Raw genomic sequence first — 16,096 nt, 5'->3', positions numbered from 1 at the left:
AGGAAATATAGATTTTCAGTGATTATTTTTTGTTTATTTTATAGCTGGAAGGAGCTCATATCATAATTCTTGTTTTGTAGATAGGGAAACTGAAGCTTAATATTGATTGAAGCTTAATAATGACTTGTTTATGGTCATTGAACAGGAGAGTATCAAACCAGTTATTGATATCCCTGATTTCTTAACTCCTAGCCTGATATGCTCTTCTCATGTTCTTTAAATAGAAGATTATTGTAGGTATTTAGCTAAAAAGAGCAAATAAAATAGACTGTTAATTTTGATTGTGTTTGTATATTTTGTGGCTCATTGTCCTTTCCTCAGTCTTTCTCATTTCAAAAAGTCTTATTACCATTTTTTACATGTTTGCACATCATTTTTACCTTGTTGCCTAGGAATCATGCTTGACTTCTTTCTTATCTTCATTGCAAATTCTCTTAGATTTATCTTCAAAATAGAATCTGACCATTTCTCACTACCTTTAGTTTGAACTCACGTCTTCATCATAACCACCTTTATCTCTTATCTCTATTTCCATAGTCTCTTTCCAACTTGCTGCTCATATTTTTTTTTACTACATTAACCAGATTTATCTTTTTAGAAATGTGTATCAAGTAACATTTCTGTGTTCACAACCTTTGGGAAATTTTCTGTCACACTCTGATTAAAATTCAAAGGTCTTACAATGGCCCAGGAGGTTCTGTGCTGATCTAACTCTTAACTGCCTTTCTTGTCTCTCTTCTTGCTATTTCTTGAACATTCCAAGTTTGTTCTTACTTCAGAGCTTTATTTATTCCTTTTCTCTGGAATTCTGAGTTATTCTGGTTTTCTTCCTTATTTAGCTCAATTTCTATTTCAATATGAACTTTATTGGACAGGTTGCATTCTTGTTACAACCATCACTCTCTTATTGTGCTTTATCTTTCTTTAGAATACTTATAAAAATGGTTTTTATTTTCTTCTTTACTTAACTGTAACTTCCAGGGATCCCATCTGTTCCCAGTACTTGGAAAAATGCCTGGCAGTTAAATGCCGAATAAGTATTTGTAGAATGAATGAGTATACTTTTTTTTCCCAAAATCCTAATTTTAAACAGCAGAATGCATTATAATTCATATTACACATAAAGAGCATAATTTTTCATATCTCTGGTTGTATATAAAGTATATTCACACCATTCGTGTCTTTATACCTGTACTTAGGGTAATGATATTCATCTCATTCCACCATCTTTTTTACTCCCAAGCTGAATGAATATACTTTTTAATAATTAAAAAAATAGAAATTATTTGTAGAAGAATATTTTTATAATTTGAAAGACTTTTCTTTTCAATCCTAAATCCCAAAAATAGATTAGAATTTTATGGATGTAAGTATAATCATGGCCATACTTATGAATTATAATATAAATGCTTAGTCTTTAAGACTTAGTATCCATGTTCTTTGGCTCTTTGATTTATTTTATCTCAAGTATAACATTTGAAAGTAAATATCCTGCAATTAAAATCTTTAATATTTGATAAAATCTGATTACTATAGTGATTTACATTCTTAAATCACTAGAGCATGAAGAGAAGCCTTGTTAAATTACATCAAGGTATGTTTATTTGCAAATGTAATTTAGCATTATTTAATTGATATATATTTTATGAATTCAATTGAACTTTAGTTCATTGATATGCATTTTATTAATGTGTTAACAATGTTGGTTTCTTTAGTTCATTGATTGTGTTTTTGTGTGGGTGGGTGGGTGAATTGGTAACATTTTATTGTAAATTTTTAAGAAGTAGTTTGCATTTTATTAGAGATACTTAATGTAGTTAATATTTTAAAGGTGATGTAGTTTGACTTAATAAGATTCATAGGCGTAAAAATCTATATGAATAATGGTCATATTGACAGTCTCATTATTCTTCATCTTGAATATTTTTAAGGTGAATGAGAGCATGTGCTATTTTATTAACTATATTTCTAATAACTACTAAAAATATTTTTAAAATATTTTAATTAGATAGTTAACTTTTAAAATTTTAATATATAGAAATATTAGCTTCTGTTCTCAGGTGATAGATTTCCATGCAATTTTTCAGGCTGGCCCAGAATGCCTTCATTGTGAAGAAGGGTGTTCTAAATCACGGCCACCAGGTTGTCCTCATCCGTGTGTTTTGCCATGTCACCCAGGAGAATGCCCTCCTTGTGTTCAGATGCTTAGAATAAAATGTCACTGCAAGATCACAAGCCTATATGTGGAATGTCGGTAAGTGGACTAAAAATATATTCTTGTTTTACTAAAGTTCGTTAAATGGTATATTTTTATAATTTAGAATATTTTCTTTCAGAAATGTTGTTCAGTTGTGTTCCTTAAATTCTGTAGGCCTAGATTTTTCAGTAGAGACCTGGAAGGAAGAAATACGGGTTACTTCACGTTCTAGATACCTTACTGTGAATTCAGCTGGGGAATTCTGCTTTATTCCATTTGGAGATTTTGTATAAGATTTTGTTAGGAAAATAGTTGTATCACTGCTATTAAAAAATTAGAGAAACATTCCTGTTACCGATTGTATATGTGTCAGACTACAATTTTGTTTGATTTATTTATGTTTACTTAGGCATAATTTTTGAATTATATATTTAAAAAGTAGACCTTTGTTTATTACAAAGTTGTTGTTATAGCATTTATTATAACTAGGGTATGATTTGTGTATTTTCCTTACTTAAAAAAATGGAAAATTTTCTTGCAGATTATGTAAAGGGAAAATGTTTTCTATTTAACAATGATCTAACATAATTTACCTTAGACTCTGACAGTTCTGTTTTGTACCAGTCTGTAAAGTCATCTTTTTAATATATTTTACTTAAGTTTAATTTGGGACTATAACTACTCCAGATTCTTTTTAGCATAATTACATTTTGAAAAATGCTGTTAACATTGTCTGAAATTCTTGTCATACTCTAAACTCATACTCTGTTAAATTTTAAAAGCCAATTTTTACTTTTAAGTATTGAAATTATTTTGTTGAAATTTTAAAAATAAAGCATAATTCATGGTGTTAGAATTTTATGGGGAGTTAAAAGTCAATTTTGCATTAAGGAGAGATACGGATGAAAAAAGATTGAACACGTAGTTTTAAAATCACATTCATTTTTTTTTAAATTGTATGTAGCTTTTTCCTCATAAAACTTTTACTCACTGGTTTCAGCATCCATTAATGATTATGGTATAAATTGGTTGTTGGTATGATAGTGCCAAATGTTAATTTTCTAGCTCCATCATCTCTTATACATTTATTAATTGGAATTTTACTATAAGGATTAGCTTTTCCTTTTTCCTCATTTATTAATAGTGTCATGGGATAGTGTATTCTTATTTGTTACTATCATTTTGTGTTTAAATTACTGACCCTCAAATTTTCATGGGAGCACCTTTAAACTAGTCCCTATGTCCCTTTGACATTACATCAGTTTTTAATACTTTCTTTCTTTTTGACAAAATAAAAATGTCTCCTTCATGGGTTGATTTTGGAAAACTGTATTTTCTTTGGAAATTATCAGTTTCATCTTGGGTTTTCAAATTTGTTTCTATAAAGGTTTTCAAAGAAATTGTATATGATTTAAAATTTTTTGTACCATTTTATAATTTTTTACTTTTGTCATTCTTAATTTGAATATTTATGCTCTCATCCTGATTCTTGAGTGTTAGCTAGAATATATGTTTTGTTATTTTAAAAAAACCCCAGGATTTGGATACTGGGGATTGAACTGAAGGCCTTGCATAGACTAGGCAAGTGCTCTACTACTGAGCTACATCCTCAGCCCCCAGGATTTTATTAATTGATTGGATTGACTTCTTTTATCTTTATCACTTTAATTTCTGTTTATATCATTAGTTTTTTCTTGTTTTTTTTAAAAAACTTTTCAATTAGGAATTTTATTTATTTTCATGCTTTAATTTTTACTTTGAACATTTTTAATGGTTGTTGATTCTCTGATCATTTTTTAATGTTTTCTATATACTTATGTTCTAATTCTGTTATATTTGAAAGCCTTATATGTGGGTTCATTTTTTTGTCCTACAGAAGATTTGTCTTATACTAAAGGTGTGATATAAAAATCCTATATATTTAGTGTGTTTCTGTATCTTTTTGCAACTATAGTTTTTGCTTTATAAAAATGGTTAATTGGTTTTATGTTGCATAGAATTCTTAACTAATAGGGTTTTTAGGATTAAAAAGTATCCTTCTTTGTCACATTTAATATTTTTTGGCTTGTATTCTTTTTTGATCTTGGATTTGCAATCCCTTTTTTATTTAGATATAGCAAGATAAATCCTTTCACAGTTTTGAATATCTCTTACTTTTGGTAAGCTCTGTAATTACTTCATAATAAGTTTTGTTGTTGTGTTTATGTTATCTGGGTAAGGTATTTTCTTTGTTCTCACTTTAAAATTTATTTAGGAAGGATCATGTTTTTGTCTTGTGGTTGATTACTTTTGTACTTACCTGATTGCAGTGTCCTTAGATTCCTGTTTCTTCAGTCTTTTATTAACCAGTTTGCTAACTTTTATCATTGGTTTTTTTATTTAGGAACTATATGACAACCAGTGAGATTATTCTACTTGCCTCTCTTCCTTTCCCTTATTCTCTTAGTTTTTAGTTACATTTTGATTTGATATAGCATTTATATATTGTTACACCCTCATAACCACCTTTGTTTCTGTTTTAGATCTATAATTTTATATTTTCAATTTTAGCCATCAGGTTTTTTGCTTAAATTTCTCTAATCCTTTCTTGGTTGAATGATGTGCATTCAGAGGTAGATTTGTGGTATAGTATTTCTGAGTTCTTTCATGTTTAAGATTGTTTTCCTTTTGGATTGATAATTGATCGATATACTGTCCTTAGTTTATGTATTCTTTTCTTGAAAATATTGGTTTGTGTTACTTTCTTTATATTTTTCTTTTAACAAGTTTAATGTCAATTTCACTTTCCCTTATAAGTAAGTTAGTTGAATTGATTTTTTTTTTTTTTTGCTTGACATCCCTGGGTTTAGTTTTCTTCCCTATGTCTTTTTTTTTTTATTGTCTTTAGTATTTAAGTTTTTACTAAGATATGACTCAGAGTTAAAAGTTTTGTGTAGTTTTCTAGGGTATCACTTGGACCTTTTTGCTATTTAGATTCAGTACTTCTGTTTTCTTGGATTATAGTTTCAAATACTAATTCTGTTCCATTCATTATTTTTTTCTTCTTTAGAGATATCAATTGAGTATATGTTGGATATTTTTCAGTTTTCCATTTCAGCCACTCATTTCGTTGACACTTTGTCTCATTTTTGTTTTCATATACTGGGTTGGTTTTCCTTCTCACTTCAAGAATCCTTATTAAATTTTTATTCAAATGTGTTTTTCTTTATTCTTTGCTGTCTACCTTATAATTTATTTTTTTCTGATATATTTTTATTTTTAAAAATTATTTTCCTGAATTCATTTAACCTTGGTTAATTTCTATTTTTTTTCCTTTCCTATTTTTGTTCTTAGGGCTTGATTTTTCTAGTTACTGTGTTACATGTCCCCAGGGCCACACTCAGATTTAATAATTTGCTTGGAGGACTCAGTACTCAGCTTATTCACGTTGTACATTATTACAGCAAAAGAATACAAAGCACAGTTAGCAAAGGGAAAAGGCACTTGGGGCAAAGTTCAGGAAAGACCAGGCTCAAGCTTCTAGCATCTCTTCCCAATATAGGCTTGCAAGGTTCATTTTTTTCTGCATAGATAGTTTTCCATATTCTACAGTGCTGCTTTTGAGATTTAATTCAGTTTGGAATATTGTGTTTCAATTTTCTTTTTCTTTGAACTGATTGAATATCCTGTATTTGAAATACTTGGGACCAGAAGTGTTTCAGATTTTGGAGTTCTTTGGATTTTGGAATACTTACGTACATTTTACTGTTGGACATCTGTGATCCAGAAATCCAAATTGCTGTACTCGAATTTTCAGATTAGGAATATTGGTGGGGTACAAGGTGAAGTAGGAGAGATTTTTCATCAGCTGAAAAGTTTTGATTATCATTTTCTACTTATTTCTTATAGAACTATTTTTCTTTTTTCTTTCTTTTTTTTTTTTTTTTTTTTGAGTACCGGGGATTGAACTCAGGGGTACTCAACCACTGAGCCACATTCCCAGCCCTATTTTATTTTTTATTTAGAGACAGGGTCTCACTGAGTTGCTTAGTGCCTTGCCATTGCTGAGGCTGGCTTTGAACTTGGAATCCTCCTGTCTCTGCCTCCTAAACTGCTAGGATACACCTGGCTCTTTTAGTAATTTTTTGTAGATATAAATTACATTTCTTCATTTTTATAGCTAAAGTTATCCTGGTCTTGGGTAAATTGATGACACTCTGTTCTGTTAGTGTTGAGAAATACAACTTTTTAATGATTGACTTCTTAGTGTAGTATTGGGAGGAAGCATTATGTGTCCTTCTTTTGCTTTGTTTTTTGTTTGTTTGTTTTGCCTTAAAGGGTCCTAAATTTCCCCTCCTGCTCCTTTTCCTCTTCCTCTTGTAGTCTCCATAGAGGGCCTTTCACTTATAACTTCTTCCCAGAGGACTGCTTTTCCAGGATCAGCTATTTGAATCTTGTATGCTTTACAAAAAAAGACTATCCCTTCAGTCAGTGCTCTGATCTAGCAGGACTTACTCAGTATTTTCACTCTTGCTTGATTTTTAGCTCAGTCCCTTCTTCTCTTTTCTGCTATTTATCCTGAGTTCCCCTGTCTCTGAAGACTTGAAAGAGGGAACTTGAAATAACTGCTAGGAATTGGTATTTACTTTTCTACTTATAGGTAATTTGAGTTTTATAGGAACTTCTGTCTTCTAGTTATGCTGAACTTGTGGATTTGAGTGATTTTATTTGTTATTAATAAGCTATGTCGTTTTGAGGAGGGATGTGTGATATCTTTGAGTTGATGTGATTTCCATTATCTCAGCTCTTGTTTCTGGAGAAAAGGAATTTCCTTTTCTTAAATATATATTAAAATACGTGTTTTTATATAGATTATTTTTGTTCCAATAAATTTAACATGCGTTCAGTTCAGTCATTTATTTCACAAGCTATTTTTCCTTTTAGTCCCTTCAGATTTGTCTAAATTTCTTCTTAGATATAAAACATGCAAGCCTTGAAAAGCTGATTTATTTCTAATTATGGAACATAATTATATTAACTCTTTTTACATCTATATGTATATATATGTGTGTGTGTGCATATATATAGTTGTAGATGGACACAGTACTTTTAATTATTAATTTATTTTAATGTGATGCTGAGGATTGAATCCAGTGCCTTACCTGTGCTAGGCAAGTACTCTATTACTGAGCTACAATCCCAGCCCTAATTATATTAATTTAAAAATTTTTTTAAAAATTTAAAAATTTTTGTTCTTTAGTTGTAGATAGACAAATCCCTTTATTTTGTTTATTTATTTATTCTTTTTACGTGGTGCTGAAGATCAAACCCAGGGCCCCACTTGTGCTAGGCAAGTCCTCTACCGCTGAGCCACAACCTCAGCCCTTATATTAACTTTTGAAGTGAATACCATACTTGTACGAATGGAAAATATGCAACAGCTTTTTACAGAATCAGCATAAATACTTTGTGCTGTTTCCGTGAAGAAATTTGAGACATAATCTGAGAGTGGATTTATAGCTTATTTAATATAATAGTTTTAATTAACATTAGTCAGATTAAATTTTGGCAGTTTTGCCTATCGAAGGGAATAGGAAAGACAGGAGAATAAAGGTAATAAGAGGAAAATGAAATATATACAATAGGGAGCTTTGGCTTTATTGGCTTAGTTATTGTCTATGGTGGTTCTATTCAGTTCTTTTAGAACAGTATTTCTTGATTTTATACCTTGATGTTTGTGACTTTTTTTTTTAATACTGAGTCAAATAAAACTCATGTGAAAGTGTAGATTGATCTAAAATGAAATAATTTCTAACATTATTAGATAGCTTGCCCAGAAACATCTGAAAAAGTTTTCCCATTCAACTTATTGCATTTTTCACTAATAGCCTAAATGATTCAATTTGAAATAACATAAAATACTAGTTTTTAATTTTTATTGTAGAAGCTTTAATGGAGAATTACAGTTATAATAATAACTGTTTTATAGTGATCTATTATTATCTATAGGAAAAGATATAAGCAGGGACTATTAAAGAGAAGGCAGGTGTGGGCGGGGATGGTGTTTTATGTGTGTTTTGTACTTGTTTCCTATAGTGATTGCCTTTCTGCATTTGATTTGTTGATAGTAAAGGACTGATTAGTTTGAGTTATCAGAAGACAATTGTTACAGATAGAGACATAATTAATATTTATTTAGAAAAAATAATTTTATGGATATATTTGAACTTGTGAATTAGTTTTAGAAAAATGATATGAAATGGACTTTGGTTTGAATGTCATCAAAGTATTTGTCCTATTTTTAGAAAAATAACCACAGCTGATGTAAATGAAAAGAACCTCCTCAGTTGTTGCAAAAATCAGTGCCCTAAAGAGGTAAGCTGTAATAGGACCTTTTACATTGGGTTCTTTGGGTATTGTTTCTCTGGGATTTTCTTTTTCTTGTTTGGTTCAGGTCTTTTTTTAGTGGGTCTTTTGTGGACCCACTAAAAAATGTAGATGTTAAAGGAAATGTGAGTGATATCTATAAAAATCTAACACATATGGTTAGAATAGATGCACATGTTATTTGGAGATAAAATGAAGAATGACCCTTTGAAGTTTTTTTTTTTTTTTTAAAGAAAGCAGTTTTAAAGTAACTTTATGTAAAAAATATTGACCTAGTGTTTACCCCCCTAAAATGTGATTCATGCTTAAAATATAAATGTAGAACTTTCTGATTCTTAGGCAGTTAGACAGTAAATCCATAGTAGTTATTTTAAAAAGTATGTGTTTGTGTGTATTTGCATGTGTGTGTATGTGCATGTGTGTGTGCACGCATGTGCATCCCTGCACATGTGTGTGCTACTATAGGGGATAGTGTGGGAGGATTGACCTTTATATCCATAGTATTTGAATATCCTATCACAGAAGATATTGTATTCTTTGGTGCTAGTACCATTCATATGGTTGAATCTTTACAGTTTATTACCAATTGGTATAAAGTATGTGTGTGTATATGTGTGTGTACATATATATACATAATCATATATGTACAATATGTGCATAATTATATAATAATTATAGAAAGATTATAAAAAAGAGGCCATTTCTAGCAATAAATGATTATTTTAACAATTCTGTTATATAAGTGAAACTAGGTGCAGGGGATATTTCAAACTTAATTTTTTGAATTTTCAAATCCTGAAAATTGCCTTTTATTAAAATAAATTTTCTTCTGTCTCAGTTGAGATTATAATTTATAAGTAGCTTAGAATATTTTACTTTTAAGCATCATATTTTTAAAAAATCATCAAAAGTGGTTTGAAAAAATTGTTCAGAGTAAAATGGTAAACACTGACCAATGACTTGTCTTGGCAATAATTTCAAAACCCTGAGCAAGTCCATGTCTGACTATTCTGAAAGGGAAGGTGCTCCTGTTCTTATTCTTGGGAATGATAGTGACAGTTATTTGATTTGAGTAAACATTTAAAAACATTTTTAAAAAGAGATCCTTTTGACCTATTGATATACTAAGTAGTACCTCTTTCCTTTAAATTATTTGTTTGATGTACTTATGTAATTGTTTCTTTTTCTAATGTGGGGAAGAGATGACAATTAAGTCTTAAATATAATTGTTTGATTAAATCTTTAATTTTTGTTAGCAGTATTTCCTTTTAACTCAAACTTTGGACCAATTTTGTGGATTTCTGTTTAAGAACTTGAAATTTGAACCTGAGAATTTTAAGGTTATCAAAAGAGAGACCATTTCAAACAATAAATGATTATTTTAACAATCCTGTCTGGTATATAAATGCAACTAGGTACATGGGATATTTCAAACTTAATTTTCTTCTTTTTTTTTTTTAAATCCTGGAATTCCCTGTTAAAATAAATTTCCTTCTGTCTCAATTCAGAGTTTAGGTAATAAGTAGCTGAGTTTATTTTACTTTTAATCTGACTCAGAACTTGGTATGATTTTGTAAATGGAAATGTGATCATTTAATTCAGGGGTTGCTATTTTGCAATTTAGCATTGCCTTAGTTCTGGTGATGCTGTTATGGCATTGAGTAAGTATGTTTATTTAAAAATTTCTTATCTGCTTTTATGATTTTGGATTCTAGGTCATTCTGGAGGCCCTGGTCTTGCCAGAATCTCCTTGGGTTTTCTTTTGTTTTGGTACTGGGGATTGATCCCAGGGACACTTAACCACTGATCCATATCCCCAGGCTGTTTTTTATATTTTATTTTGAGACAGGGTCTTGCTAAATTACATAGGGCCTTGTTGCTGAGGTTGGCTTTGATTTTGGGATTCTCCTGCCACAGCCTCCTGAGCTACTTGGGTTACAGGTGTGTGCCACCATGCCCTGGCTCCTTGGGCTTTCTTAAAAAATATACATATATTCTAGGAGCAATCCAAATGACTTTTATAATTGGGAATAATCAAGGAGTGCAAAGGTGCATTTATTTCATTGTGTCTAGCAGAAATCATTTTGGTTTATTACTCTTAAGTTAGTAAGGCTGTAGCAGTATTCTCAAACTTTAGTGTGCATTAGAATCACTTCAAGGGTTTCTTAAAAAAACAAATCACTGGGCCCTACCCCATACTTTTTGATTTTGTATATGTGGTGCCTAAGGTTTATGTTTCTATTAAGTTCTCAAGTATGGTGACACTCTTTAGTGTCACTCACTCTATAGAACACTTTGAGAACCACTGAGCTATAGAATCAAGCTATAATTAGGATTAACAATAAAGCATGTCATTTTGAATCAAGTAGATATGTTGTACTGAAAGAAAGTATAGGCTTCTTACAAATTCCAATATACTGATAAATTCCTGTTTATTTTCTTCTCTCTCCATACTGTAGATTTATTAAGGGCAAGTATGTTTGTATGTGTATGTTTGTATCTAGTGCCTGATTCCCTGGCTTCCTGGTTGGTAAATACCCATGGAATGTGAATAAAATGTGGGAGTGGCATAGCATATTTCTTCTACTACTCTGCTTACCTTATATGCATTGTGTGTGTTTTCTAGACTGTTAGGTTTGCATTTTATTGAAAATATAAAGATGCCAATAAGAACTGTACCTGTAAACTATGCCCTATAAGTGTATTTCTATGCTTTGGAATATATAAAGAGAAACTAAATGAAAATTTGCAATTTTTTAAAATTGAAACATGGCTTGAATTATTTTATTGTTAAAATTTTCTTAATTGCTTTTTCAATTAAAAAATTTTATTATGTATAACATAATTTCGAAACATGTATACATTATAGAGTAGGTAAATCTTGTGTATTACTTCACATGTGTGCTTTTTAGTGGTATACTTAAAATCTACTCTCAGCAATTTTTAAGAATACACTCCATTCACTATAGTCTCTATGTTGTATAATAGATCTCTTGAATTTATTCTGTCTAGATGAAATTTTGTGTACTTTGACCAACATCTTCCCAACAGCCACCCACTCCAACCTCTGCCTGCCACACCCTGCTATCCACTATTCTACTCTCTACTTCTGAGTTTAAGTTAGATTCTACGCATACTGAAATCATGTGGTATTTCTACTTTCAAAACATTTTGAATTTGTTTTTATCATTCCCATGTACAATGTATTACTTTTTACTTGGACATATTATTTAATCTCTAACTCAAGTTGTTCATATATAAAATGGGGGCAGTAATTTCCAGTTCAGAGTGCTATGTTTGTGGTAATGAAATAACATATAAAGGTCCTCTTGTATGGTAAGTATAATGAAATAATAACATTTTAAAGTCCTAGTATATGTAGTAGCTACAGACAATGGTATTTATCTCCAAACAATATTGTTTTATAAACTTTTCATAATATTAGAAAAATTTCTTGTTATTAGGATTAAAATGGGACATTTTGATCTAAATCGTTTTAGTTATAGGTAAGCCATTTGATGTGGCTCATTAAAAGTGCTAGCATGTGAGAGCAATGTGGAGAAGAAACTCATGCCATTTTGAATGGAAAGGGTAGATGGGATAGCTCATTTTTAATACTGTAATACTGAGGTTGGATATCTTAGGAAAACTTCTGCTGTGAAATCTGTGATGAAGATATAGTCACTATATATTATGCATTTTAATCAACTTTATAACTACTTTTCAATTTTCTTAGAACTTTCATGTCTAACAAGGAAATTGTGATTAGAGCATTATAGTTATAAATAGTAGTTGCGTTCATTTTGATAAACTCATACATGTGTGGAATTTGATTTTTTAAAACAAAGAAATATCACATATATGTATAGTCTAACACATAGATAAGAAGTGAATACCATATAACTCCACCCAGGTCAAAAAAATAAAGCATTGCTGGCATCTCAGAAGTCTACCAGCATCTCTACTGTTCCCTCCTTCTGTATGTAACTATCATTTGCCTTTTGTAGTAATCATTTCCATGCTTTTATTTAGTTTTTACTATCTGAGTGTTTATCTACAAATAGTATTTATTGTTTGCCTAATTTTGTATTTAAAATTTAGAAGTATACACTTTTATGACTTATCTGTCATTTTGATTGCATGTAGCTGTAGTCCATTTATTCTGTCATGAATACACTATAGTTTTTCTATAGTGTATTCATGACAGAATATATTTAGGTTGTTTCTAGTTTGGGTTGTTATAAAAAATACTGCAGTGAACAACTTGCTTGTTCATCTGGGAACATGTGTATACAGATTTCTGTAGGTATGTAGTAGGTTAATTGCTTAGTTGCATGGGATGTATAATTTCAACTTGAACAAATAATGTCAAATCGACTTGTAAAATGTTTGTACCAATTTACAATCAGGTCATTTTCCCATTATGAAATCTATCAGAAAATTTTCCCACTCACAGTGTGTGAAAGTTCCCGTTTTGACATCATTGAGAATACTTAGTATTGGCAAAAGTTTTATTTTTGCCTTTTTTTTTTATCTCCTTGTGATTTTAATTTACTTTTCCCTGTTTACAGATGAGTTGAATGGCTTCTTAGGATTTTTGACATTACTTTTGCCTGTGGTTATATGTTGGGTTTCAGCATGGTGTACTTCTGGATGAGTTTTAGTTCTCCTAGTTGAAAACTACAAAACTGATTCTAACTTTATTCTAACTTATGGCAAACAGAAGATGTATTTATTGGATATTGAACACAGTTTACAGACTGTAAAAAAAATGATGTGTAGCCAAACTTTTGAAAGGGCAGGAGAAACTCAGGTGCTCGTGTTGGACCCAAGGTCTCTCCTTGGCACAGGCAGCCACAAAGAGGGAACTAGAGAATAGGTAGCATTGCCATGGCTGTGACTCCTGGGAGATTTGTGGTGAACCAGGCAGGCATTTCAGTTTATAACTTCTAGCAGCACTAAACATCGAAAAGTGAGGAGATTCATGCAGTAGTAATTAGATGAGATAGCAGAATCAATTGAAAGATCTAGAGAAAAGAGATATATATCTTGAAGGTAGGAAACCCAGCCAGAGAAAAGAGAGACTTTTAAGATGTCAGTGAAATTGTGAAGAGGCAGAATTATATAAATTAAAACTAATAACACTTTTCCACTACTTTCAAAAACTGCCAATGCATTGGAGGACTAAAATACTGAACAGGGAAGCCATTATTCTGTTTCTTTATTGGCTTTACATACTTCCTTATTCACTTTCTTCATAGAATTATTGATTTCAAATTGAAGCAGAATAGATACTCTCGGAGGTGACTGACAAAATTCTCTCAGACATTAAAAAAAGATTAAGAAATTATCTCTATATCTTATTTATTTTGAGGGGAAGAAAAGACAGATGGTGAGCCAGTGCTGTCTGTCTTCTTTATAAAGTCAGGCTAGAGGCACTGCAGGAGTGAAGGTGAGAATAAAGGAATACAAAGACTTGAAATCTCTATGAGGCGAGTATTTGATATATGAGTAAATACTGAACTTATTAAGGGCCTGGAATTATCTGAAGGGAACAACAGAACCAAAGTACTTCAGCAGTGTCCAGTGTAAAACTGATGCTGGCAGTAACCTTCCCTTTGGTAGTATTAGTGGAAGTGCACAGTGTGAGTGATCCAAGCTTAGTTTTAGAGTGAATGACTTGGCTAAAAATGAAAAAGCAAACAAGCCTACTTGTACACTAGAGAGAGGCTAAAGACAGGAAGAGAATTATGAATTTCGTAAAGTAAATGGAGTCAGTAATTTGAAAGGTCAATCTGATGAATCATAGAGAATCAGAAATGGAGAATTTAAATGTTTGTTGAGGTGTCTACCATTTAAAAGATGTCTTTGTTAGGGATTCTGAGATGAGGGACATGAAGAAATATAAGATCATTGCCCTCAACTAACTTATAATAGCTAACTATTTTGAACACATTTAAACCTCGCAACAGCTTTATTAAAGTGTTATCACTTGTTGCAGTGAAACAGAGCATGTGAAACAGAACAGTGAAGTGACTTACCTTAGGTCCCATGGTTAGTAAACAGGGAATCTAAATCAGTTCCAGGTAGTCTGGTTTTGGATTTTAATCCCTAACCAAGAGCATATTTGTATATTTATATTCTAGTTGGAGAAACAGAAATATTTGAAGTGCCTAACAATTTGTTTTTTTAGCTATAGTTCAAGACAGTACAGCAGTACCACAACAATTTAGAAATAGATGTTTTAAATTACTCCTATTATATATTTATAGACAAACTCATATTAGGCTTTTATAGTATATAAGCTGTGTCTGGAAGTGTGGATAATATTTGAAAAAATAGGGAAAGAATGTTTCATCTGAAAGCTTGACTGGGATAATAAGATAGGAAATAATTAAAAACCAGAGATACAAATGTCATGGTGATTACTGAGTTGTTTGGACTGCCTGAATCATGGGTATTAGTAAGTAGTGTCAAAGAATATGTTTTGGAGTAAAGGGCTAATCAGTTACAACACAGTACAGTGGCTTAAGGACAAAAAAGTTTTCTTTCTCATATAACAATGCAGGGAGGGTAGGAATGTGTCCCATGTATTCATCCAGGGATCCAAGTTAGCTGGGCACCTTTGACATAGTTTCCATTATTGCTCAAGATTTCACTTACAGCACATGGGGAAGGGAAGAACATGGAAGTACTCTTTTGAAATGCTTTAAGGCAAAAATCGCTTTTACTTGCTTTATATTGAGTTTCCTAAAACCTAATTACATAACTATAACTAGCTGCAGTTTGGCAATGAGATTATTGAGATAATCTTGGCGTGGAGTTGGGAAGAATGTTTAAAATTTCTATATAATTAAAGTAATGTACCAAAAAGAAAAGAAAAGAAATTGAAAAATTAGCTCATTCATTAATCAGCATTAATTGGCCCCTAAGTGTGATGGACTCATCCTTAAAATAGTTGCTTGGTGTGGGAAAGGATACAATATGACCAAAATGTAAATAGGTAATTGCTTTATTTTGGTTTTATTTTAGCTTCCCTGTGGACATAGATGTAAAGAGATGTGTCATCCTGGTGAATGTCCCTTTAATTGCAACCAGAAGGTAAAACTCAGATGTCCTTGTAAAAGAATAAAAAAGGTATGTATTTTAAGTGTATAAAATACTTTTCTGTGTAAGTTGTTCTTGTTTGATTTGATTTTGTCTATTTGACTTGGTAGTTTGACTTTATTTTATTTTTGTATTCTAATTTTAAAGAATATTTTTATTAAAATTAAAATGAGTCTTTTGTTCAATTTAATAATAAAAGAAAGACAGTTTTATGTTGGAATCAAGCTCCATGGATAGAGTCATTGAACTCTAGATTTAAGGTCTTTGAACAAGCAATGCAGTGTGATAAAGTGGGTGTCATGGTTTAAGAAATGGCCTGGAATTAGGCTTTGTTCTGATTTATGAAACTTTGTCATAAGTATTGTGCTTTGAAAGTGTTTTCTTAAAAAGACCTCATGTGCACAACCTTATAAATGAAATAATACT

At 31.0% G+C, this 16,096-nt stretch overlaps 1 protein-coding gene across 3 annotated transcripts in view; it reads left to right on the top strand.

The window, feature by feature from the left end:
• Nucleotides 1–16,096, top strand: part of Nfxl1 (nuclear transcription factor, X-box binding like 1) — a 53,202-nt gene that overhangs the window by 31,516 nt on the left and 5,590 nt on the right. For 2 of the 3 annotated variants that reach the window (XM_021722783.3, XM_005319976.4), the window contains exons 18-20: nt 2,088–2,254; nt 8,482–8,551; nt 15,596–15,700. In XM_021722783.3, coding sequence (XP_021578458.2) covers nt 2,088–2,254; nt 8,482–8,551; nt 15,596–15,700 — 342 coding nt within the window. The remainder of the gene's footprint in view (nt 1–2,087; nt 2,255–8,481; nt 8,552–15,595; nt 15,701–16,096) is intronic. The other variant, XR_005737010.2, reaches the window with a different exon arrangement.

The sequence above is a fragment of the Ictidomys tridecemlineatus genome, chromosome 9 (assembly GCF_052094955.1).
Source record: "Ictidomys tridecemlineatus isolate mIctTri1 chromosome 9, mIctTri1.hap1, whole genome shotgun sequence".
NCBI classification, from domain to species: domain Eukaryota; kingdom Metazoa; phylum Chordata; class Mammalia; order Rodentia; family Sciuridae; genus Ictidomys; species Ictidomys tridecemlineatus.
The sequence above is the reverse complement of the archived record's forward strand: the minus strand, read 5'-3'. Positions and strand labels throughout refer to the sequence as shown.